At 40.0% G+C, this 25,124-nt stretch overlaps 1 protein-coding gene across 1 annotated transcript in view; it reads left to right on the top strand.

Annotated features, from left to right (window-relative positions):
- Nucleotides 1-3,582: 3,582 nt before the first annotated feature.
- gpc1a (glypican 1a) overlaps nt 3,583-25,124 on the top strand; it is a 53,933-nt gene continuing 32,391 nt past the window's right edge. The window contains exon 1 of the mRNA XM_034080483.1: nt 3,583-4,257. Within this exon, the coding sequence (XP_033936374.1) occupies nt 4,101-4,257 (157 nt within the window). The 5' untranslated portion in view covers nt 3,583-4,100. The remainder of the gene's footprint in view (nt 4,258-25,124) is intronic.

Here is a 25,124-nt window from a genome sequence, read left to right as displayed (position 1 = left end):
TAAAACAACTACTTCAGACTGAACACCTGCAGCTAAATCCAGGCAAGCAATGCACAATAACCAACAGAACTACATCAGAAATTGCACACATAGCTACACGGGCCGTTCAGGCAACAGGTATGCACAGAGAGAAAGGGGTGTGCATTTCACTCACCCTATTTGAAGAGGAAGGCCATTCTCCTGTCTTTCATGGTAGCGAAGTGGTCAATAACAATGTCATAGAACTTCCCAGCGGCCTTTAGGTCCTCCACAACAACAGAGTCAATGGATATTGTGCCTAGGTTGACAAGTCTGTCCTGTCCACACGTGTTCCTCAGATACGTTTTGATCCTTTTTAGACAAAGGAGCGCTCTGCTGATGTGCTGGTGGCTGGTATCGTGAGCATGAGCTGGAGCAGCTTGTAGACCTCGGAGAGTGTGCCCTGTAGGTCATCCTCAATAAGAAGCTGTATCAGCTCTCCTGGTGGCTTGTGAAACAACCTGTTGTTGTACAGCATGTACAGCAATCCTGACACGTCCAACAAGCTTTAATTTCACAGCACAATCTATATGATTTTTAGATTTACCGTGCCTCTCAATTGCCCGTGACAGGTTGGCAAGGTCGATGAATCCTGAAGTTGCCCAAGGATTGTTCAGGGAGCACGAACCCTTGTCAAAAAGAAGACATGGCCAGCAAAATAGACGCTGAAGTTTGGCGCTTCCAGTTAGCCACTCCGTGCGGACATAATTGTCCTCATTGAATGTCCGATTAGATCCCTTATTCCTCTGTGTAGTGTGTACACAGCTCGAGTGTGGGCGTTGTCCTGCCATCTGCTTTAATTTTTAGTTGCTGCTGTAGCGGAAGTTTAGTGAAGTTATGCTTAATTAAGTACGCCAAATCTCCTCCCTCCATAATGCTTAATTTGCTTGATAATTTCTAACGGCGGTGATGACAGTTACAGTATTAAAATTGATGTTGATGTGATTGGATGGCAGTGTCCAATCAAATCGCCAGCCGCCAGCCGCCCCTGAAGGGAAGCTAGAGGCGGCTGGCTTCCCCTGGCATGGCCCTGACCAATCACAGGTTGGCAGGGGCATCACGTGGGCCTCATCTGATTGGTTAATCCCTAAAAAAAATGTCACCAAGGGAAACTAGATTCTGCTGGCCTCCTCTCGCAACAGGGAATGCAATCTACTGTTTCACCATGACATCTAGAGGGGCGCTGTTTCACTCTTTGTAAAATACTCAATGAGAATGGGGGAGAGACGGAGAGACGGTCCGGCAGGAACACACATGAAAGGAGAATTACAGAAACAAAACAAAGTGTTTTTATTTATTTATTTAAATTATAACTACAATCCAAAAAAACAGGGGAAGCCTGGCTTCCCTTGGCCTCCGGGAGAAAACGCCACTGGTTGAAAGCTATTTGCGTCCCTTTATGACGCTGAAGGAGCCTAGGAGCGTCACAATTGGACGCCACGGACACTGACCAAACGTCGCTATTGGACGCTTAGGGAGTGAGAGTGTGTTGGGCTCAACCTGTTGGTTTGATTAGTAAATGTTCCAGCCAACAACAAAGTATTTGATCTGAAGGCTCAGACAGCCAATACAGTCGTTAAGCTGTCATGGGAAATGACATGGGCAGGAGTCAAACTGGGGCTTCTAACATAACACCATTAGGTTGTTGTTGTTGTTGTTGTTGTTGTTGTTGTTGTTGTTGTTGTTGTTGTCGTCTTAATCTAACACCATGTGTGTTTAGTACACTGCTGTTTCATCCTTCACTCTTCTAGCAAAGACACAGGGATTTATTCCAAATCAGCCAAAAGAGCATTAGTGAGGTCCAACACTGATGTTGGCCGATAAGGCTTGGCCTGCCGTCAAGTTCACCCAAGGTGTTGGACGGTGTTGATGTTAGGGCTCTGTGCAGGCACTTTAAGTTCCACTTAGCACATGGGGAAAAAATAGAAGCACATTGGAAGCATGCTGTTGTCTGGAATATTATAATATGCTGTAGTGTAAATTCGATCTGAGAGGTTAGACTTGAACCATAAAAAAGATGGCTTGAGACAGGGGCGTTTACATATTTGTTGGCCATATAATGTATGTTAATTTGGGTGGAACAGTGGTGTTTCACTGTATGATTATACACATCAAAGTGTGTTCAGAGTTTCTTATGAGAACATTGTGACAAAGAATAGAGGCCGAGTTAAAGTAAAGTGCGTTCTGCTAATGTACGACATGCTGTATTAATAATTAACATGCCTTAACCCTGAGTCTGACCTGCGTAGCATTAACAACACTCACACTTAGTTGGTTTCACACGGCTCTGCTTCATCCAATTTAAAACTAATTAAAGCATATTTATACCCTTTGAGGATTTAATTTCACCTACAATTTGATTTAATTTCAGCTGCTTTTCTGAGTTGGATTTCAAGGCTGCCAGTGACCTTTCCCTGTCCGCCTTTGGACCCACGCTGCTGTTGGGGAGGATGTAGGATGTAAGATTGGAGAGCGCCTGACAGCTCATTGGTCACATCCACCAACCCTGCCAAATGGAGCCAGAGGAAGGCTCTGAATCCCTATCAGCCGCTGATTTCCCTGCAGGGATACATAGCTTGTCTTGAGCTTTATGTGTGTTTGTGTGAGTCAGGTTTGGTTTCAGACGGTTTTATTTTCCTATCTTTTTTTCTCCCCATTTTATATATTTACTTGCTGAAGAAAATGTGTCCTTGAGACATCAAATCCTGACCTCGATATCATTGTTTACGTTTTTTCGGTTAAAGATTCGATTGATGTTCCAGCGCTGCAGGACGACTGAACACTGTGTGGGAGAACAATAATTAATTCAGGATCCCTCTAGCTTTCAAACCCCCTGCCTGACCATCCGAGACTCACAAAGTCGCAATGTAATCAGTAACATCTTTTAAAACACTTCTCAGAACTCATATTTTAAAGAACTAGTATACATTATACAGTTAAGTTTCCAATATGTATTATTGATTGTGTTTATTGCACACTATTTGACTGCCTAGACTTTGACAATTTTTCTCATGATTGTAATGCTTAATTGATTTTTCATATATTGCTAGGTAGCACCTTGTACAGTACCTGGATTAAAGACATTCATTTAAACATGCTGTATTTTTAAATCTATACTGATCTAATGTATGCAGAGAATGTCTCCTATTTTCTTTATAAATGTACTACTTTCATTTGCACACAGAGTTATGGCTCGAGACTACTAAATATATTTAGGATTCGAAACACAGACCACAATTTGATATCATACAATAGAGAAGGTTTTCCTTATTTGTGAGTTATTATGTTTTAAGCCTTCATTTTGAGAGTCGTGTGCAGGAATAATGAAGCCATTGTGTACTTTGTCATTTTCAATTAATGGGAATTAATATTATACATTTTTGATGGGGAATCCCTGGAATCGATGAGTTTTCTGCGCTCTCCCTCTAATAGCTTGACCTGCAGGTGGCACTGTTTAGCCCAGCAGAACACACACACTCATCACACACACACAAAGAGAGAAAGACAGAGAGAGAGAGAGAGAGAGCATCAACACTCAAGCGCACACTCCTTCAAACACTCAATTCATTGTCCCGAAATCCTAGAAAGAGGGATTCACCGGACAGTTCTTCTCCTGTCTGAAACCTTATTTTAAAAAACGGATTTTGCTCTTTTGTTCCGTCTGATTTCCTTAATCATGAACCGGTAGTCTGCGCGTGTATTTGCACCGGCTTTGACTGAGCGACACCTGCTCTCTCTCTGTCTTTTGTCTCTGACATCTCTGCAGCTCACAGCCAGCAGTGCTGAAGAGGAGGAGGAGGGGGAGGTGGTGGAGGAGGAGTAGCGGGGTGTACCTGACACCTACAGCCGCGCGTACAGCTCTCTTCCCCGCAGAAACACCCAGGACCTGCCCGCCACGGTGCCTTCTTCTCCGGCCAGGTTGTGCGTGAGTAACCGGAGCTCAGTGCAGTTTTACAGGGAACACTGCTTCTCCTGACAGACTGAAAACTCTAAAAAAACGCAACACTGAAGAGAGCAACCTCTTTCTTCGGACCAGACATCTTCAGGATTTCAAGACAATAACGGGACTAACAGTTGGGAAGATGCGTGTCCCGGTGCTCCTCTGTGTGTTGCTGTGTGTGTCTGCAGCACCGGGCCCGGTGTCCGGGGCCGGGGCGGACAAAAGCTGCACCGACCTGCGGCAGTTCTACACCGGGAAAGGGTTCACTCTGGTGGAAGTGCCACAGACGGAGATCTCTGGTGAGTTTTGTAGACATTTAACAGAAAAAACCCCAACATTTCATTCACCTCACAACACTTACTAAGTCAGAGTTTACAATGTTCTACAACATTCTCAAATAGGCTATATTATTGTTATAAAAAATGAGTTTTCTCTGACATCACCTTATTTTCTGGGATTTCTTTTATACGGAAACAGAAAGTATTGTTTTCATATTTTGTCTTTAAATAGCCTACCTTGATTTTATTTCATAAGGATGAATTAAATGAAGTGCACTGCGAAAACATCTTCACAACAAGCGTCTTAAGCCAAGTTTTAAGTTGCATTAACTAAAAGGCAGGTGTGCTTACATTTCTACATCTCTGTTTATGTATTGTGAAATATACACTCCTTTTTTCCTATCCCCTCACTGAACAATGCACCCATCCTCACTGAGGTGTTTCCCACGGTTTCCTGCACATCTCTATTAAAGTCCTTTCTGGGGCATTTTCATTGTCTGCAGCTGAAGGCATTGCAGGTGGGTGTAGGCTATGTGTCTCGTGGAGCTATCATGGTCTATTCAGGGCATTTATATTTGTTTGCTGATGTTTGCGCTGCACGTGTGAACAGATTTGAATAGAAACTACAGAGGAAAATATAGATTTTCTTTCGCCTGGTGGTACTCTGTGTTGAACAGCAGTAGTGCACTAATGTGTCCTGGGGCATTTTTCATTGTCTGCTCGGAACTGCAGGTGTAGGGTGTGTGTGTGTGTGTGTGTGTGTGTGTGTGTGTGTGTGTGTGTGTGTGTGTGTGTGTGTGTGTGTGTGTGTGTGTGTGTGTGTGTGTGTGTGTGTGTGTGGCCTAGCATTACTATACTTGTGGAGACCTACATCTGTTTACACAGTCACGTGTGGGGACTCGCCGCCCTTATGGGGACAAATTGGACGTCCCCATGAGGGCAATCATTCATTTTAGGGTGAAGACTTGGTTAGGTTTAGGGTTAGGGTAAGGGTTAGGTTAAGGGTTAGGGTTAGGCATGTGTTGGTTATGGTTAAGGTTAGGATAAGTCTCCAGGAAATGCATGTAAGTCAATGTAATGTCCCCTGAAGTGATGTATACATGGCATGTGTGTGTGTGTGTGTGACTCAATAGATGTTGAAATGGCCTGTTTAGCCATTCGCATAAAGTAATAATTTAAACCGCCCTGGGGCAATATCCAGAAACAAGTACAGCTCAGCAGGCTCACAGCGTAATGTGCTCTAACAAAGTTGAAGAGAGTATGGTTTCGCATGGTCTTTCTTTTGTTTCACCCTCTCTAATCACTCACTTAGCATCCAATTCATGGAGCAATCATGCATTTAATCAATCAATCAATCAATCAATCAATCAATCAATCAATCAATCAATCAATCAATCAATCAATCAATCAATCATCTACCTAGCCAGTCAATGAATCAATCAGCTCCACACTCAGTCAACCAGCCACTCAGTCAGACATTAAAGTCTCTGTATAGTCTCTCTGTTCTCCCCTCTTCACACATACTGATTAAACTGGCCTGCCTTGAGGAAAATGCAGATGGAAATTGTAGTAATTGAGCTGTATTCCCCTTTAAGGCAGCTCTGTCTATGCTGTATTTCACCTAAAGATGTACAGAAGAAGATACGATGAAGGTGAGGTGAGATTGAGGTAGTGTGTGTGTGTGTGTGTGTGTGTGTGTGTGTGTGTGTGTGTGTGTGTGTGTGTGTGTGTGTGTGTGTGTGTGTGTGTGTGTGTGTGTGTGTGTGTGTGTGTGTTTGGTGTGTTGGATATGAAGGTCATTTCATGTGTGTCAGCAAATATAGTCCTATATGGGCGGGTGAGTTATTAATATTGGATGTTGGTGGGCGTGTGAGAGAAATATAGACCAAACAAGACAAGAGTGAGTCAAAGACAATGTGGAGACAGAAACAAACAGGCAAAGAAGAAAACGAGGCAGACAGAGGGGTGGGTTGGCCGAGACGGAGCGAGCAAGTCACTCAAGGTTTCTGTCAGACCCGACATGACTCTCTCCCTCCATTTCCATTAAAACCTCATCTTTTATTGACAGATGAAAAACACAAGGCTTCAGTCACTTGGACCTTGATCTGCTCTAGTTATTTGAGCAAGAGGTTTTCCATCCCAGAACCCATTAAAAGTGACAAGCAGATAGAAACAGAGAGATTGCGACTGGCGGCAGAATTCCCCAGAACAGGGGATCTTCAATCTTTATCATCTCAGGGACCCAAGGTCGGTAAATTTAGCTTTCTGCTCAGGGAGAAAGAGACTCCCTGCCCTGCAATCCTGTGTCAGTGTCACTCTGGAGGGTGTTAGTGTCAACCGGGGAAAGGGCTCCTCAGACAACAACATGTTAGTGCAACTATGTAAAGTGGTCATGTTTGCACCTGGAGAGCTCTTCATTCATTAATGTAATGCCTTTTGTGCACCTTTACCACCATTAGGAGCAATTGCATTTGGACTTTTTTTAGCAACTATAACTTTAAAGTATCTGTTTAGTCACTAAACAGATACTTTAAAGTTATAGTTGCTAAAAAAAATAATCCACTATTAGTAATGAAAGCATGTAATAGACCAAATTAGAGGTAAAAAGTGACTACTTTCCCATTTGTATATTTTCTTTAACAGCTGTTAGTCATTTGTTTTATATTCACTCTCTCCTTAAGGTTGACAATGACCTAATTATGATGACATTCAAGTTTGATGGCCCTTTTATCTACTATTTTTCTTGTTAAAATATTTTCCTTAAGCACTATAAAAATGACAAATGTCTCGGCCCAGTGGTTAAAATAAATACTTGTACATTTTTTAACATTTACTACAGTTTTTCTTCAAATAAAGTTAGTTGGTCAAACAATAACATGGATTAATAAGAAACCCTTTGTTTTCTATTTCTTTGTCATTCAAACAGCTCCTCCAATTAGTGGAACAATATCAACACAAAAACCATTATTTTAGTAAACATTTCAAAATGTGCAGTGTGTTGACATTGTGATTAGTTCTTCCATCAAACATACATTTAGATTTTCGTAGCTGAATTCTGGCATATTGTACTACCATAGTCACACATTGGTGACAATAAATTGTTACATTGGGAAAAGTATTCAACATCCATCTGTCTCACTTGTTTTTGCCAAACCAACAGAGCTTAGCTGAAATGACAGTAAGTATTAACAGGTACAAACAGGAAGTTAAATCTGTATTTGTAAGATGATATAATAAATAGCAAACTACAAAGTAAACTGTGTATAATTATATCGGTAAATGTTCTTAATCCCCTAGAGAGTTTAAAAAAACCTATTCTTGTCACAGCTATTGTCCTATAGGTTTAACATCATGTGAATGGAAGTCCTCTGTCCTGCTGTCTGCCTGTCTGCCGTTGTGCCTGCGAGCGGTTTTAACTCACACACATTGTACCTGGTCAATAGTTAAAGACTAGCTCTTCCTTTAGTGTGTGTGTGTGTGTGTGTGTGTGTGTGTGTGTGTGTGTGTGTGTGTGTGTGTGTGTGTGTGTGTGTGTGTGTGTGTGTGTGTGTGTGTGTGTGTGCGTGCGTGCGTGTGGGTGTGTGTGTGTGTGTTTAAAAGTCAGTGAAAGCCAACACCTTCTCCAGGGAAGACACTTAGATTCATTCACACATGCATTGTCCATGCAGGTCAGCACACACCCATACGATCGTATGACACGCAGTAACCGAGGGGAATATCTATCCTGCACGCTTCATATTCTGCAGTAGGAGGTATTGAGTTTTGACGCATGTGTGTGTTATGTAGCCTACATATTGAGTTTTTATCACGTTGTTGCTAATTCTAAAGAGAAAGGCTGTGTGTATGAATGTCAGAGTTTAACCTGATACACAGTGTTTTAGGTCAGGTTACCTGTAGATTATGATACATTACCGGTTTGGTCACCAGTCAATAACTCCTTAACTAGGCTGAGTCAGCAAAGGAGCCTCCATTCAGTCAGTTACCATTTTTGAGATACATCGTTCATGCAGCTTGGGAGTAGTTCAAAATGCAATAGAACATTCTAATTATTATGGGTTTTCATTAAATACTGTTATGCTAACATCAACAGACTGGCTGTATATGTCATATCTGGGAAGAATACTCAAATACATCTTCAAAACCTAATGTGGTAAGTGCTTGAAACAAAAATCATCAATGAGAGTACTCTGGAAACAAACTACACAATGGATCAGAGCTCCCTTGAGTTGGATTATCCCAAAAAACAATGTATGGACTCAATACAATGACAAACCCATCCTCAGAAAACCCGCCCTCTTCCTGTATGTTCTCTTTTATTTTGTTTCCTTTTTTACAACCTCTGCTACGGAAAATATCTGCATTCAAAAATCCTGCTTTATAATCAAATGTTGCTTTTCGTTAGTTTACGTAACCTGAGAATACTGCACCTGCCCACGAAGCCAAAGGGAAATGACAGCATCAATATTTTACCTGATGCAGCATCTGGAGGTGTTTGCTCCTATCTGTCCAAAGTGTCTGTGTGTGAGTGTTTACGTGTGTGTGAAAGACGAAATTGATACTGTCCGTCATCTGTCACACATCACATGCTCACTCAGGCGCTCTAGCACAAGCCACCAAGTGGAACGCCAAATACACACACAAACACACGCATACACACGCATACACAGACACAATCTCTTTATACAATTCTTTATGTTTTGCACTTGTCCCTCTTTTCCCTTGTTGTAAAATTCCAACTTCCATCCCTGCATTGTTTTCCTAGACAGGCTCAGATATATGAATGCACGGTTGTCTTGTGTTTGTGCGAGAGTGTGGGGGGGGGTTTGGAAGATGTGTTAAAAGCAGAGCTGTGAATCTTTCATGATGTCTGATGCAGCGACATGAGAGAAATACAGTCAGCGATAGAGGTGAGGAGGAGAAGGGCTGTGAGGAGATCAAAAGGAAGAAGGGAGAAGGCTCTGTCATGTCTCCCTCATTGACATGGAGGACACATAACAACTCCCATTGACATGAAATGGACGTCGTTCCAACTGCTATAATCATGTTTCCTGTTCACTAATAGTGGGCCATCTTTTTATGAAATGCCTGGTTGTCCAGCAAACAGCAGTGTAATCATTATAGCTTAGCTCTGCAAGGCTAATCTGTCAAGCTTTGGATTTCTTAAGATGCTAAAGAGGTTTGAATTAACTATAGAATACATTTAAGGTGTTTTGAGTACGTTTTCTTTCCTTTTCTAAACCAAAATCACAAGAGCAGAAGTGTAAGAAATGTACTAAATAAGGTTATTTGCTCTAATGTAAGCTGCACATGTTGCATGTATGGCTAACTAGCTTAGCCTACTACCTACAGGGTTGATTTACAGGCCAAATATCAGATTTGGCTGTAATATAAGAGCATTACAGGTTACGTTAAATAACGCCCTGTACATGTAAAGCAGATTTACTCTGTAATAAATCCCTTCTGTGTGGAAGCTGGTCCTCGATGCTATCACAGTCTAAATCAACAGTCAAGCCATAATGCTTTTCTTCTTTCTGAATATCCAGTTAAATCTAAATAGTGTATTTGACTCGCAAGAACTTTGAATTCAGTAATCAAGGGCGGCAGCCATGGCAACTAGATTTCCATAAGATAGCAAACCAGTAAACATGCAAAACAATTATAATTTACATTGCAATAATGTTTATATTGGTGATGAAGCTTAATATTCTGTATGTAATGCTCCCACATTAAAATACACATTTACATTCAGGAGGAACCCATAGCTATTATCCAGAACGACTGTGGGTAAAGGCCCAATAGATTAAATTCCTCCATTGCCAACAGATAATGAGTAAAAGCGATAAATGCCAGGGTCGTAAGGCCCTCCTGCATCCTGATCACATATACTGTATGAGGAGTGGTGTGGTGGAGGGGGGAGAACTGAGGAGCAAAAGCACAAATCAACATCAATCTCTGCAACTAAAATCAATGTGGTACAAACCACCATCGTTTCTCGATAACCTCTGTCTCTCTTTTCCTCCTCTCCTCTCTCCCACAGCTCTGGTTCACACCTCCCCTCTTTGTTCTCTACCCGCCCTTTAATGTTGCTTCCTCCTTCTTATCAGCCGCTATTTTTACTTTTTCCTCCTCCTCCTCTTCCTCTTCCTCCTCCTCCTCCTCCTCCTCCTCCTCCTCCTCCTCCTCCTCCTCCTCCTCCTCCTCCTCCTCCTCCTCCTCCTCCTCCTCCTCCTCCTCCTCCTCCTCCTCCTCCTCCTCCTCTCATCTTTCTCCCCCTCTCTGGGAGTCGAGCATCCATCTGTTTTCCAAATGAAAAGATGCACTGTTTGTCTGATGTGGTGGACTTGGTGCTTGGTTGCTTTATGAGTCAATGTTCACCGCCATATACACTGTGTGTGTGTGTGTGTGTGTGTGTGTGTGTGTGTGTGTGTGTGTGTGTGTGTGTGTGTGTGTGTGTGTGTGTGTGTGTGTGTGTGTGTGTGTGTGTGTGTGTGTGTGTGTGTGTGTGTGTGTGTGTGTGTGTGTGAAGCTGTGCTGAAAGGATGAAGATGTATTGGTATAGCAGTGATTTACATAGTGAAATGAACTGGTGCAGAACCGGTTGTTTGTGGTTTCCGAGCTGTTACATTAAAAGACTACTGAACAATGTAATCAAATAGCATGTTCATTCAATAAGAGCTCAAACGATTAGTTGATAATAGGGCTGCACAATGTTCCTTTTTATCAAGTGTAAATCACAAGTAAAACAATGTCAGGACTAGTATAAGTTTAATGTTTTATACCTTTCATAATTTGGTTATTTTTGCCTCTAGTGTTCAGTTCAATTAGTTTAGTAAATCTGTCATATTTAAATATCTGTTTATTTAGCTATACGATTAACAGCGTTAATGCAATATTTAACAATGTTATTGCAAATGGCAAAGGTGAATTGAATACATTTGGAAAAATAATCTGTGGAATAATTTATAATGAAGAAAATATCTACTACATTCAACTTACTACATTCAAATGCTTTTATCTTCAGTAGACTGGACTACTGCAATGGTGTCTTCACAGGTCTCACTAAAAAATCTATTAGGAAGCTGCAGCTGATTCAGAACGCCGCTGCTCGAGTCCTCACTGACACTAAGAAAGTGGATCACATCACTCCTGTTCTGAAGTCTTTACACTGGCTTCCTGTGTGTCAAAGAATAGATTTCAAAATACTGCTGCTGGTTTATAAAGCACTGAATGGTTTAGGCCCAAAATACATTACTGACCTCCTGCTAAATTATGAACCATCCAGATCTCTCAGGTCTTCAGGGACTGGTCAGCTTTCTGTCCCCAGAGTCAGAACTAAACATGGAGAAGCAGTGTTCAGTTATTATGCTCCAAATATCTGGAACAAACTCCCAGAAACCTGCAGGTCCGCTGCAACTCTGACTACTTTTAAATCCAGGCTGAAGACTTATCTTTTTGTCGCTGCTTTTAATTGAACTATTCATATCTTAGACTGCACTGTAACTTTTATCCTTGTATTTTTTCTTTTAATGTTTCTTTTATTATCTTTTCTTTTTAATGACTGATTTTAAATGCCATTTTCTTAATGTCTTTCATTTTTTGTAAAACACTTTGAATTGCCTTGTGTTGAAAGGTGCAATATAAATAAACTTGCCTTGCCTACTGATTAATGCATGTTCAGGAAAGGGTTGAAACCCATTTTCCTTGTGCATTTTAATTGACATCTGTATCTTTTTCATCTGATTAAGAAGAATGATGAGCTCATGTTCATTAAGTTATATCCTACAATATTTTTATAAAGGTGCAAAATAGTTTTCACACATACTTCATTTGTACTTAAAAAGTATAACTTCTTATGACAGCGGATTCGACAGGCGTGGATCAGCTGAGTGAGCTCACCCTGCGTTTCAGCTCACAGCTCCTAGCTCTGCATTTAACAGTCATGCATTGTGGTTTGTATTTTCAGCAAAGGACATGACTGAAATCCTCTCACTGGGTTATCTACAATGTTAGAGAATGTACAGTGAGGCTCGACAGGGCCTCTCATTTCTATCCATTGTTTATTACAACGATTGGTTATATTGTTGTTGTTGTTGTTGTTGTTAATTTGAGTCATTAGTACAGCATATATTTCATCAGATATAAACAAGATCAGTCCAGTTTTCAACGATGGGGATTTATCATTTTGTAATGAACTGATTGTTCTCAATTATATTATAATTATAATACACAATCAGTTGCCATTGGCCACGGTCCGGAAACAAAAATCCTATTTTCATGGAGGAGGATTTATTGCAGGGTGCAGAGAGGCTCTTCGGTTATTCAACCTAGCCTGATTTTTATAAATGAGCTGGACCAAATAATAGAAGCACTTGCTATTGTAATGCAATACAGTTTACTAGCAGCACACACTACAGCCCCCATAAGGTCCATAAAATTGAGCCAAAACAGGGAAAACTAAACATTTTAATAGATTTATTGCAGGACTAACTATTATTTTTACATATTTAGCTTGGTGTACCATGGCACCTAATTGTTGGTTATAAGTCATATCATTGGGTTTTAATGATTTAAAAATCAGCTCAACAAAGCACAATTCAGCTTTCGTGACTTGTGAGGTTGTTGTTTATGCAAATAAACTTAATAATTGTCATTATTGTACTGATTTTCATTTTTTTTTATAATAACCTGAAGATGCTGCTACACAGAGTCAGCTGATTGACAGGACTAAGACCTTGATTACATTTATAAAAGGCGTGGCGTGGCAAGGCAAGGCAAGGCAAGGCAAGTTTATATAGCACCTTTCAACACAAGGCAATTCAAAGTGCTTTACAAAAATGAAAGACATTAAGAAAATGGCATTTAAAATCAGTCATTAAAAAGAAAAGATAATAAAATAAACATTAAAAGAAAAAATACATGGATAAAAGTTACTGTGCAGTCTAAGATATGAATAGTTCAATTAAAAGCAGCGACAAAAAGAAAAGTCTTCAGCCTGGATTTAAAAGTAGTCAGAGTTGCAGCGGACCTGCAGGTTTCTGGGAGTTTGTTCCAGATATTTGGAGCATAATAATAACTGAACGCTGCTTCTCCATGTTTAGTTCTGACTCTGGGGACAGAAAGCTGACCAGTCCCTGGAATAAAAGAACATTTAAATATGATTTGTCAAGTATAAACCTGGAAATCACAAATAAGACACAATGTATTTATGTTGGAATTCGTACTCAGTTAGCAGCCAAGAATATTTCCCCCTCATATTGGATTCAGTGTGTTGAACATGATCATTTTGTTCAATGTGCTGTACAGTCGCCAGGGGAGACATTACATTATTATAGATAATCACATACTGTCGTTTGTAAGTATTTTCCTAAACCCCAGTAGGGTTTTTATCCGTTTTAAAGCTTGAATTGTCTCTGTAAGTAGATTTTGTAGAAGATAACTTGTCCTGACAGAAGTCACTACCAAACATGTGCATGCTCACTCACTCCCTGACCCCTGACCTGTGTGTGGAGAGTTTTATCGGAGGCTGATCTCACCCGTTTGTAGCAGGTGTGTCTGTCACGGCTCTACAAGGTAAAACATAGCAACCGAGAGGAGTGATCATCTATTACACATGTTAGTAGAGTGAAAAGGTGATTGATCGTAATGTAGAGGTGTGTATATTAAAGGTCAGATCAATAAGGGATCATGCTGTAGCTCTCAAAGTGTTTCCAACTGCAGCATGTCACCCCTCTGGATATCATTGGAGGTGTGGATAACTAATAGAGAATATGAGACCAAATGCTGCATCTGAAGAAAGAATCCGCGTGTGTGTGTTTTAATGTCAGTTTGTGCATGTGCGTCCTATAATTAGACATGTTTCTAAATGTTGTGTTTATCTGAGCTTTACTTTGCTCCGTACAGCAAGTCTCCATAAACACAGAATCCTTTTAGTCTCCCGAGTGTCAGCTCCGAGGCCATTTCATGTTATTTCTTATTGTTATTTTATGGCATTTCTGCTTTATTAGATAGTTTGCCATGGGGACTGATGGAGAAGTTTATTTGATAGAGGTGGCGTACTGCATAAAAACTGCTCCTTGGCTCATAACATTTTGAAGACACAAGTGCTTTCAATGAAATGTAATTATATACTTTACCTTTTCCTCACTTTTCTTTTGAATCTTGTCAAAAAAGTGCAACAGTACAGTCTTTCCATACATCAGTAAATCAAACAGATTTTCTGCTGAAAAAGCCCTTTTTTGTTGATAAATACCTATGATATCTTAAGCACATTGGCGATGTTCTTGTACTACAGAGGTTATTTGGTCTCTGAAAATGTGACCCATTGGTTTCCAGAGCTACAGAATAAGGATGTTAGTGGTTTGTTGGTGGTATTGCTTGCCCTGCAAATCTTAGGATCCAGCACCGTATCCCTAGGGATTATGAACATATTTGACAATTCAGCACATGATTTACATCCAAAGCCAATGTTACAAATGCAGGAAGTTGCGTGCTATGTAAAGTGAGGCGGAGAGTAGGAGAGGTTTGGCTGATGAAGTAGCATTTAGCACATCAGGCTGGCATGCAGAAGAAACTCAAGTTCCCGCAACAGAGCTTAACCATATTTTATTGCCCACAACCACAGTCTCTGCCTAGTCTCAACCAGAGTTTCCATGCACATATATTGTAATGGTTTTAGAATCAGTGTTGCAGTTCTTGTTATCTGTCTTGATTACATGTTGCTGCATGCAAACCTGATTCAAACCCTGAATGATCAAATGATCAGAGTGTGAATGATGCGATCTATTTGAGGTGAAAACGGAAAAGTACGAGGGGTGCTCACCCCTTTTAATAACATCAAAAATCACCTTCAAAAGTTCCCCTTAGACACTTCTGGTTTTTCCATAAAACGCCCACTTTAACAACTGCATGAAAGCTAGGGAGGACGTTTTTCAAGAACAGAAGCTAGTTTCACTTTGTTGGTTACATATGTGCGTTTGTGCGTATTTTTCAAACATGTTATTATTTTTTAATCTAGTTAAACTTAAGATAACCCTAATATCCATCTCCATTGATCCGTCAATCTGAAACGATGTGCCTGTTCACCCAGCAGCTCTAATCAGGCAGCAAGTGCCACATTCATTTAGTTTGTCCACTGTTCTGACATTTAGGACTTGACCTGGAAACGGCCGACCTGAGGCTGTGACCCAACGTCCCCCCCCCCTCAGAGATGTATTGCTCCCCGCTGAGAAAGGCAGGGATGGAGAATCGGCCTCTGATGTGCTCGTTACCCCCCCTCACATCCAAACACTCCCACACTCCACCTTCCCATCACACCAACAGCGCTGTGCATTTGGATTAGAAACTGATGTCTAATCTCCTGCTAATCCCGGCCTGTTAATCTACATGTTTTTAGCTCGCAGCATGACAGCTAATGCACCGACCTTGCCGTAGACGGAATAACTAAATCTCTCCCTGCGTTATTCCATATTTGTTTCTGTCTGTTTGACCTTTTCGGCATGTTTACATTTGCAGAAACTGTGATTATTTTATACTCTCATTTTAATTCCTCCTCTCCTTCGGATTGGTCACAGGTGGACATGATCTCTTGTTTACGGTCAACTGTAAATAAGGGTTAATCCCAGCATCAAAGATAGCTGTCTTGATCTTTGCCCTCAGTAGAATTATCCTCATACTTACACAAACGTGCACCGTCAGACTCCGAGTCTCCACAGCGTGGCACCCACCAGTTGCCACTTGTGCTTTTTTACAGTCTGAGTAAAGGGGAGTAAAAGTAGTACTTAGTTTAAGAGCCTTTAACTACTCCCAGAAATGACATAGAATTATGGTATTATACGGTGGAGTTGGTGCCAGTGAGCACACACACTTGCTGGGCTGCAGACAGGGACGGACTGTGGGGCGGTGGGGTATTTTTAGTTTAGTAATAGTATAAAATAAGCTAAAGTCCACCCCAGAACAGTGAGCCTACACCTCCCACTGCTCCTCTCTCAGCAAATGTACTCTGTCTTTTATTTTAAACTAACATTATCTCATTTTTATACCCTTTCATTCCCTTTTTATTTCATGTTTACAAGTCGGGTTTCCAGGCCTTCAAAGCATCAGCAATTACATTGTTCATGGTCTTGTTTGTTTGTTTGTTTGTTCTCATTAAAATTGCCTGTATTGGAAACAATAAACCCAACATGTATGTGTAATGAGCTCAGTAAATGTGTTATATAAAGAATGAGCATAACACCGCTATGTAAGCTAAAAAATACCAGTCCCCATCACTTTGTTTCAGACTGAAATATCTCAAAACACATTTCATTGTGAGAATGTTAGCATGCTGATGTTAGCATTTAGCTCACACACCACATTCAACCTTACAAAGCTGAATTCATGGCGGTAGACGGTCTTGTTGAATAAAGGACAACTAACCTTTATTTTAATTATGGTTTTTAGTCAAATGAGCATTCTCTCAATTATTGTATTAATTATATAGTAAAATGGGAAAAAAAGCAGTGTTCAGAACGCGTTCAGGTACATTAGTTTAAAATACCAATATATTTTCTATCAGAAATGCCATGTTATGGCAACACACTCTCACTCCCTAAGCGTCCAATAGCGACGTTTGGTCAGTGTCCGTGGCGTCCAATTGTGACGCTCCTAGGCTCCTTCAGCGTCATAAAGGGACGCAAATAGCTTTCAACCGATTGCAATGTATTCCCATCTGCGTCGGGATTTGACGCTCATGGAAGCATGGCATTCGTTTGTGTCGGCTGCCCTTAAAGGTAATGTGAGCGTCCATTCCCATTGGATAACGGAGAATTGTACACCCGGATGTAATTATTCCTCTTACTGTCGATTGATTTTACAGTGATATCTGCACTACTCATCGACTAAAAAACACCAGATTATCCTTGTTAATTACACAACATTGATTGGCTTAAATTGTGTGCAATGCTTTTGTATTTTTCCCCTTCGATTCGGAGAAACAAATATTTGTTCTGAGTAAAGGATGGCAGGAAACACTACACTACCCAGAATCCCCAGCTATCGTTTGGACTACACCATGTGCTCTGTTTGACAAACCCCGTGATAGTCCTCAAGCTCTGTGATTGGAGAGTGTGCTCCGAGGGTTAAACCGATTCTCGAACAGCACTTGAAATGGGATGGAACCATGGCAGACTGTCCAAAACTGGATTTGAACGGGTCCACCGCGTCCCCCCTCCCCCACCCCGTCCCCAGAACTACACATGCTGGCTATTCTGTTTCGCAACATGTTCTCTATGGCACGTCTCTACTGGGAGTTGTAGTTTTAAAAGACGTTTTCGTATTTCCCATAATAAGAAGTTGCCAGTATTAAACTGTGTACATCCCTGGAGGTTTAGGGGACAGGAAACACTCACATTTAAAACATATAATTAATAAATGGGTGAAAATTGCTTGTGCCCATTATGGGCAGTATTAATATATATATACCCACATGCCAGCTAAGGTCAGAAGAGCTTTATTTAACAGCTGGTCTTATGTTTGTGACCCCTGTGATAACATTACATTACATTAATTGATAAGCCTGAAACATGCACTTGTCAAGGTTCAGAGGCACATTTTGCAAATATGGCAGTAGCCATCGATCAGCTTAAGATAAGATATACTTTATTGATCCCAAGTTGGAACAGTTGCGTTACATCAGCATGTGTAACAGTTAAATATGCAGTTGTGTTTATTTGAAAATCATTTAGTATAATCACACAAATTCTGTGTTTTATATTCAACAATTCTGTGTTCTTTATTTATTGATTGTTCAATACCTGACAAGGCCGGAGATGAAATATCTACATACATCTTATAAGAGTATAATACATTATGTATAATATCAGTTAAAATAAGTGCTTCAACATAGTTAACATTGCTGGAGGTATGCACAAATATTGATAGATGTCTTGTAATGCACTATTGAGGAACCTGCAACCCAAGTTTTTCATTCAGTGCAGAACTACACCACAGTTGTGTAGGCCTATATGATATGTCAATAAACCTTAGAAAATCTTGAAATCTTGAAAGGGATGTGCAAAATAGTCATTATATACAGTCTTTAATTAACTATTAGTAGAGAATAACGAGTAATGAATATACTTTATAGGGATCGTATTAATATCTAATAATAAAAATAATTAAATTCAATAACATGCTTTAACCACCAGGTGTCCCTTTATATCAGCTGTGCACCTTTATGGTGTAAATACAGCCTATCTACAAATTGGATCAAATATAAAAGTGAGCCGAATTAGTGTTGATACTGCAAGGAGACGTATTGTGTGAAAAGAAATGTAAGATGTTGTTTAATGGCTGATATATTTATGATCCACGTCACGTTTTCAGTTCCTCATGTTTGTCTAGAGGTCTTCTCATCAGGGCTCTATAAATACAGAACTACGGCAGATATGTAATATGTAATGCAGCCGAAACGTGTATTACAATGCCGTTATGTGATGACTTTCAAAGAGAAAAGCAAGAACACTCGGAATAAAGTATTATTTTATTTTTTTAAAATGTTTTCGGTCTGTTTCCGGTATTTATTAATGACGATGTGCTGTGAGATGTGAGACTGGAATTGCACAGGGGAAAATAACGTAGGCTATCTTTAGATGCGGATTTTGTTAAACTAATATGTTTGCGCTGTGGACCAACACTATACATCGATGGGGAAGGGGGTAGCAATAAAGATAACACCATTAAACAGTTACACAACATAACAGAAATAATATCGATAGCAGCGTCCCTAGCAACCACCTTGGTAACAATGAAAACGTCGCGATTTCCTGAAGTAATCTTCGTAATAACTAGCAAACTAAAGATCATGTACATCCACTGCACACATAATCTGAAATAACAACTCATATTTCTCGCATGAAATGACATCAAAAGCATTTTAATGGCCACACTAACTTTAAAATAGGTATTTTCCACCGAGAATAAAACGAAGTTCGGCCATGTTTTCTTTTTCTGCAGGGAGAAATTTCAAGATCATGTCACAAAGACGCCAGCCATCGGAATGAATGGTGAAAAAAACGGGGTTTGTCAAACAGAGCACATGGTGTAGTCCAAACGATAGCTGGGGATTCTGGGTAGTGTAGTGTCTTCTGCCATCCTTTACTCAGAACAAATATTTGTTTCTCCGAATCGAAGCGGACAAATACAAAAGCATTGCACACAATTTAAACCAATCAATGTTGTGTAATTAACAAGAATAATCTGGTGTTTTTTAGTCGATGAGTAGTGCAGATATCACTGTAAAATCAATCGACAGTAAGGGGAATATTTACTTCCGGGTGTACAATTCTCCGTTATCCAATGGGAATGGACGCTCACATTGCCTTTAAGGGCAGCCGACATAAACGAATGCCGTGCTTCCATGAGCGTCAAATCCCGACGCAGATGGGAATACATTGCAATCAGTTGAAAGCTATTTGCGTCCCTTTATGACGCTGAAGGAGCCTAGGAGCGTCACAATTGGACGCCACGGACACTGACCAAACGTCGCTATTGGGCGCTTAGGGAGTGAGAGTGTGTTGGTTATGGACATGAAAATATATGATCGGAAAATGATTCTGTTTCAAGTCACATAAAACAAAGTAAAGCACACATTAAAGAACTGTACCTCGGGAAAGTTTGTTGAGAGACCAGACTTTAGATTAATAAATCATCAAAAATATTATAAATCATTCCACCTTGACTTTGAATGCAATTTGCATTTACAAGAGACTTTTGCAGGTTCCTTTCCAATAAACATGCAATATTGATATAAGACAAGCAGCTTCATTGATTTGCATGTTGACCAGCTTTGCTTGCTGTGGAAAAAATCTGATGAACCGTCACAAAACTGCAGTGCAAGTCATTTTTGTGATGATAGAAAATCATGTTCAATGAAGTGTCAATCAATTACGCTGTCAGTTTAAGAGAAAGCGTGAATATATCAGCAAGTGTGACTTAAATCACAAAATCACAGGGAAAAGATGTAAGCTAGAGATTTATTAGACACTTAGAAGTAGATTACAGCTTTATAATTTACTCCATTTCCCCTTTTTTCTCTCTCTGCTTCTTCTTCCGCTGATCTCCTCTCTCCCACCGCTCCCTCTCCTTTCATTTCCATGTTATTGCTTTCTCTTCCCTCCATCTCTTTCTTCTTTCATCATTACAGCTCCGTGGCTCTCTCTTCTTCCCCCCGCCCCTCGCTTTTGGGTGGATAGTAAAAAGGTAAAAGTGTACTTTGGGAGAAAGGCCATGTGGAACGCTAAATCACATACAGGTGCCCTTAAGAGAGTGTGAGGTGAAAACACACACACACACACACACACACACACACACACACACACACACACACACACACACACACACACACACACACACACACACACACACACACACACACACACACACACACACACACACACACACACACACACACACACACACACACACACACAAAGGCACCATCAGCCCCTCATTTAGGAAGCAGTAATTTGCCGCAGTAAGTGACAGGGTTATTGTAAGACGGTCATTAAGAAAGGGAAGCAGCGAATAAACGTCTGACTGAAGGGAATAAATTCAAACCAGTGCGCCACTTTTACTGCTTAGCAATAAGCCGCTTTGATGTGGTGTGTGATGGCAGGGCTGGGGCAGACTCAGGGCGTGTGTATGTGTGTGTATGTGTGTGTCAGAGTGGTAGTTACATCTCCTAACACAGATGTTACACTTTTTTTTAATCGTGATCACAGTATCTTGTTATTTTCTGCGTGTATCATGTAGATTATACAGTACGAGTGCACTTCAATATGTACTCTACATGTAAATCCTTTACTAGTTTAAAGGGTTAGAGGTCAGAATAGTTATTATGAGACAGACTGTTACCGCGGTGCCAGGTCACTTCCTATAACAGACTTTCATCTCAGCGGGAGAGAGGAAGGAGAAAAGAAAAAGAGGGATGAGTGGTGGACATAAGAGGAAAGGAAATTAGACCAGATTGGAGTTAAAAACAATTGAAAGAAAGTGCGATGTGTTTTATCCTATAGTATTGGGTGTTGCATGACATTGAACATTGATTAATTGAATTAGAATATGATCAACGATCCACAGTGACTTCATTCCATTACAAGAGTTCATCTTATTCATTTTTAGCCAGTACCACTTGATCCAAACTGAAATCTCCATAAGGACAAACCTTCTGACTTCTGTGATCCTTTGACTTTTCCTCTAGTGCCATCAGCAGTTTGACATTTTGGTTTTTTGAGGGGCATGTCTCAACAAATATTGTACTGAATTTGGGGCAGACATCCATAACCAGTTTAGGAGGAAAACACACAGTTGCACCATTTGTTCAACATTTGTGATTGTTTGCATTTCTTGCTGACGCACATTTCCAAATTACTGCAATTCCCTTGGTGAACGCACTGTTTGTATATCTGAAATGATGGCCAGAGCGATTAAAAGTATGACTGGTGTTGTAATAAACAGGAATTATCACCTAGAGACTTGACTGTTTCGTTCATTTAATTGAAGAGAAGTGTTTGTCAAACTGTAGTTGTATTCCTTTGTCAGCAGCTGAAACAGGTTGAGCAACGGGCTAACATCTGGAAACTAGTCATTGGAGAAACTTCAGTTATGCTTTACAGTGTGCTGATTCAGCTCCAGTTTATATTGCCGACCTGTGAGAGGGATTAGTCTGCAGTGTGGCTGCAGGTTAGATGTGTGATGGAGCACTTTAGTGGGCTGAAAGTGTAATTGGATTTACACGTCTCATTTAACCAGCTAGATGCCTCGACAATCCCAGATATTGGAAACATCGCCTGAGTTTCTCAAGTATAGCAAAATTGATCTCGTATTTTCCACGCTACACAAGTAGTCTTTAATTGAATACAATTACAGAAAGTGCAACTTTCTAAAAACATTTTTACTCAGGTCAGCAAAGTTTAGCCATTTTGGTACTTTATTGTGATTAAAGCTATAATTACAATGTCTGGCTTTAAAAAAAAAAAAGAGATGTATTCATACCTCGGTGAAGTAAGTTACGATGTTCATTAGTGTGAATGCTGTTTACAAATATGTTATACATTATTAGTGACCTATGGTTTTAGTTCAAACGTTTGCAGTTAAAATATTCTGTTGCTTTTCAAAGTGTTTTTACTTTCTTTTCTCTTCTTAATACACATTCATTCACTACTACTTACATTTCATATCTAACTCCTTCAGCCTACTTTCGGCTACAGAAACCATTCAACTATTAACTTGTTCAGCTATTTCAGGACATTGAGGCTATACATGTTGTTGTTTATACCTTTTTTTAAACCTTTTCTTTTAAATATTAAGCTTCTTCACTATTGTTCCTACTCTTCCAGTTTAACATTTCACTTTCAAGTTTTCAACAAAGTCATTGCAATGCATTTGAGCTGTAACAATTTGGATTCAAATAATTTCACTTTTCTGCCTTTCTCCGCTAAGTTCAGCAACACACTTACTTGGTTTTTGTAGCCAAAAGCAGCTACAGAGACCATTCAACTAATAACATATTAGTGTTGCACGGTGTACCGATACTTGAAAGGTACCGCGATACCCTGCCGTTAAAAACGGTACGATTCCTCCGTTTCATTAGTATCGGTACTTTAAGAATGACGGGGAAAAGTACTCTGCTTCCACTCCCTGCACTGCAGCCGTGCCTGCAGTCCCGCTCCTCTCAAGCACGTTCTAAGTCCCTCCCCTCTCTCGTGCACGCGGCCACGCGCTAGCTGCCAGAGCATGTGAGAAAGAAGCATGGCTGCAAGTGGGAGTGCAACTGCTGCTGCGCCTCGGCTTGTTGACAAAAAAGACGCCAGAAGTCTGTGAACGGGCCGTTCAGGTGTTCAGAGCAGAGCTCCCTGTCGGAGCGGCAGAGCGTGATGTGCACTGAACAGCTTTTTTGTCGCAATATTATAGTTGAGCAAACTTAACTAGCAAACTAGCATCACTATCTGCTAACGTTAGCTTTAGCCTTCGTTTTCTATTAGTTTTTTTCATAGGCTATAAACGGAGGTGGTATAAGTATATATCTTGTACTTGAGTAAAAGTAGAAGTACCCAGGTCTTGTACTTGAGTTAAAGTAGAAGTACCAGAATGTAGGAAAAATCCTGCAATCAAAATGTTCCTCAAATAAAAGTACAAAAGTATTATCTTCAAAATATAGTTAAAGTAGCGACAGTAAAAGAAGAAGTACTCAGGTCTTGTACTAGAAGCACCAGAGTGTAGGAATACTCTGTTACAGTAAAAGTACTGCATTCAAAATGTTCCTCAAGTAAAAGTATTAAAGTAGCGACAGGAAAAGTAGTCATTGTGCAGATTGGTCCATTTCAGAATAATATGTATGATATGTTTTATAATGATTGATCATGAAAGTGTTCTCAAAGCTGGTGAAGGTGCAGCTAGTTTGAAGTACTTTGTATACTGCAGGGTAGCTGGTGGATTTACTCCAGGTGGAACTAAAGTCTGATTCAACACTTGATTAGATTTCACATCATTCATCCAGATCTGTGAAGTAACTAAAGGGATTCATACATGTAGTGGAGTAAAAGTACACCATGTACCTCAGAACTGTAGTGGATTAGAAGTACAAAGTAGCAAAAGAAACATTGAAATACTTAAATAAAGTACAAGTATCTAAAAATTGTACCCAAGTAGTACTTGAGTTTATGAATTTAGTTACTTTACACCAGTGGCTATAAAGATAGAAAGACTAAGCCTTGCACAGAGGCATGAAAATACATTTTCAAAATGCTCAACAGTGCTGCCAAAATTCTAAACTGACTGCTACACAATTAAAATAAAAGCTTTTATATATATTTATATTATATGTGACTCTTTGGCGTTTCTGTTATTATTAACACTGCTGCTTTAGTTGTTCTGACTGCTAAAATCCTGTTATTCCTAATTTTAAAGCCGATATTCCGTGGGGTCGGGGGGCTAGGATCCTTGTCACCTTTTTCATACCTGATGAGTTTGCATCCCTGATTATATTTAAGACTCTTTCCCTTTTTTTAAGAAAAGTATCGAAAAAGAATCGGAATCGCAATTCTTGACTTGGTATCGGTATCGAAACCAAAATGTTGGTATCGTGACAACACTAGTGTGTATGTATATGTATGTGTGTGTGCCTGAAAGATACAGTAAGAGATTATCCTGTGTGTACATTCCATTTAGCGTAACCCACAGCCTCAGGATATTATGTCTGTGTATGTCAAATCACTGTCTCACTACCTTTTGTGTGTCGATAGTGTGTGTGTGTGTGTGTGTGTGTGTGTGTGTGTGTGTGTGTGTGTGTGTGTGTGTGTGTGTGTGTGTATATCTGTGTGTGTATATATGTGTGTGTATATATGTGTATATGTGTGTGTGTGTCTTCTCATAAGACCCCACAAAGTGATGGAAATAGGTCCTTTTTCATTTTAGGTGTATGAATCTTATCAAGTAATTAAAAACAATCGGCATTGTGTTTTGATGTCGGAGGAAGCAAAATATATCCCGTTTCTTCCGTTGCCATACTGTTTTAAAGCAGTTATTTTTTCTTCCCAGTAAAAGACATACAAAAAAAACGCAAATAAAATTGTGCATTAAAAGGCGGATGCAAATTCACATTGTGATTACCCATCGAATTTGGCAGTGAATAATAATAATAACACAAAATCAGGTTATTATGACAGGATCCTAAAACAACATTCCAGTTGGTGATGAACGTTGGATGCTGCGTCTGTATAATCATTCTTTAAGCAGAGAGAAAACAACAAAAATTCCCATGAAGATTAAACATGAACGAGAGGGAATAGAAATAATCACTTTGTAGGCTCGAGCCAAGCCAATAACGCTGTCTCTCATACGAACCAGAAGTA

Source organism: Pseudochaenichthys georgianus, chromosome 4 (assembly GCF_902827115.2).
Source record: "Pseudochaenichthys georgianus chromosome 4, fPseGeo1.2, whole genome shotgun sequence".
In the NCBI taxonomy this organism is placed as follows: domain Eukaryota; kingdom Metazoa; phylum Chordata; class Actinopteri; order Perciformes; family Channichthyidae; genus Pseudochaenichthys; species Pseudochaenichthys georgianus.
The sequence above is the reverse complement of the archived record's forward strand: the minus strand, read 5'-3'. Positions and strand labels throughout refer to the sequence as shown.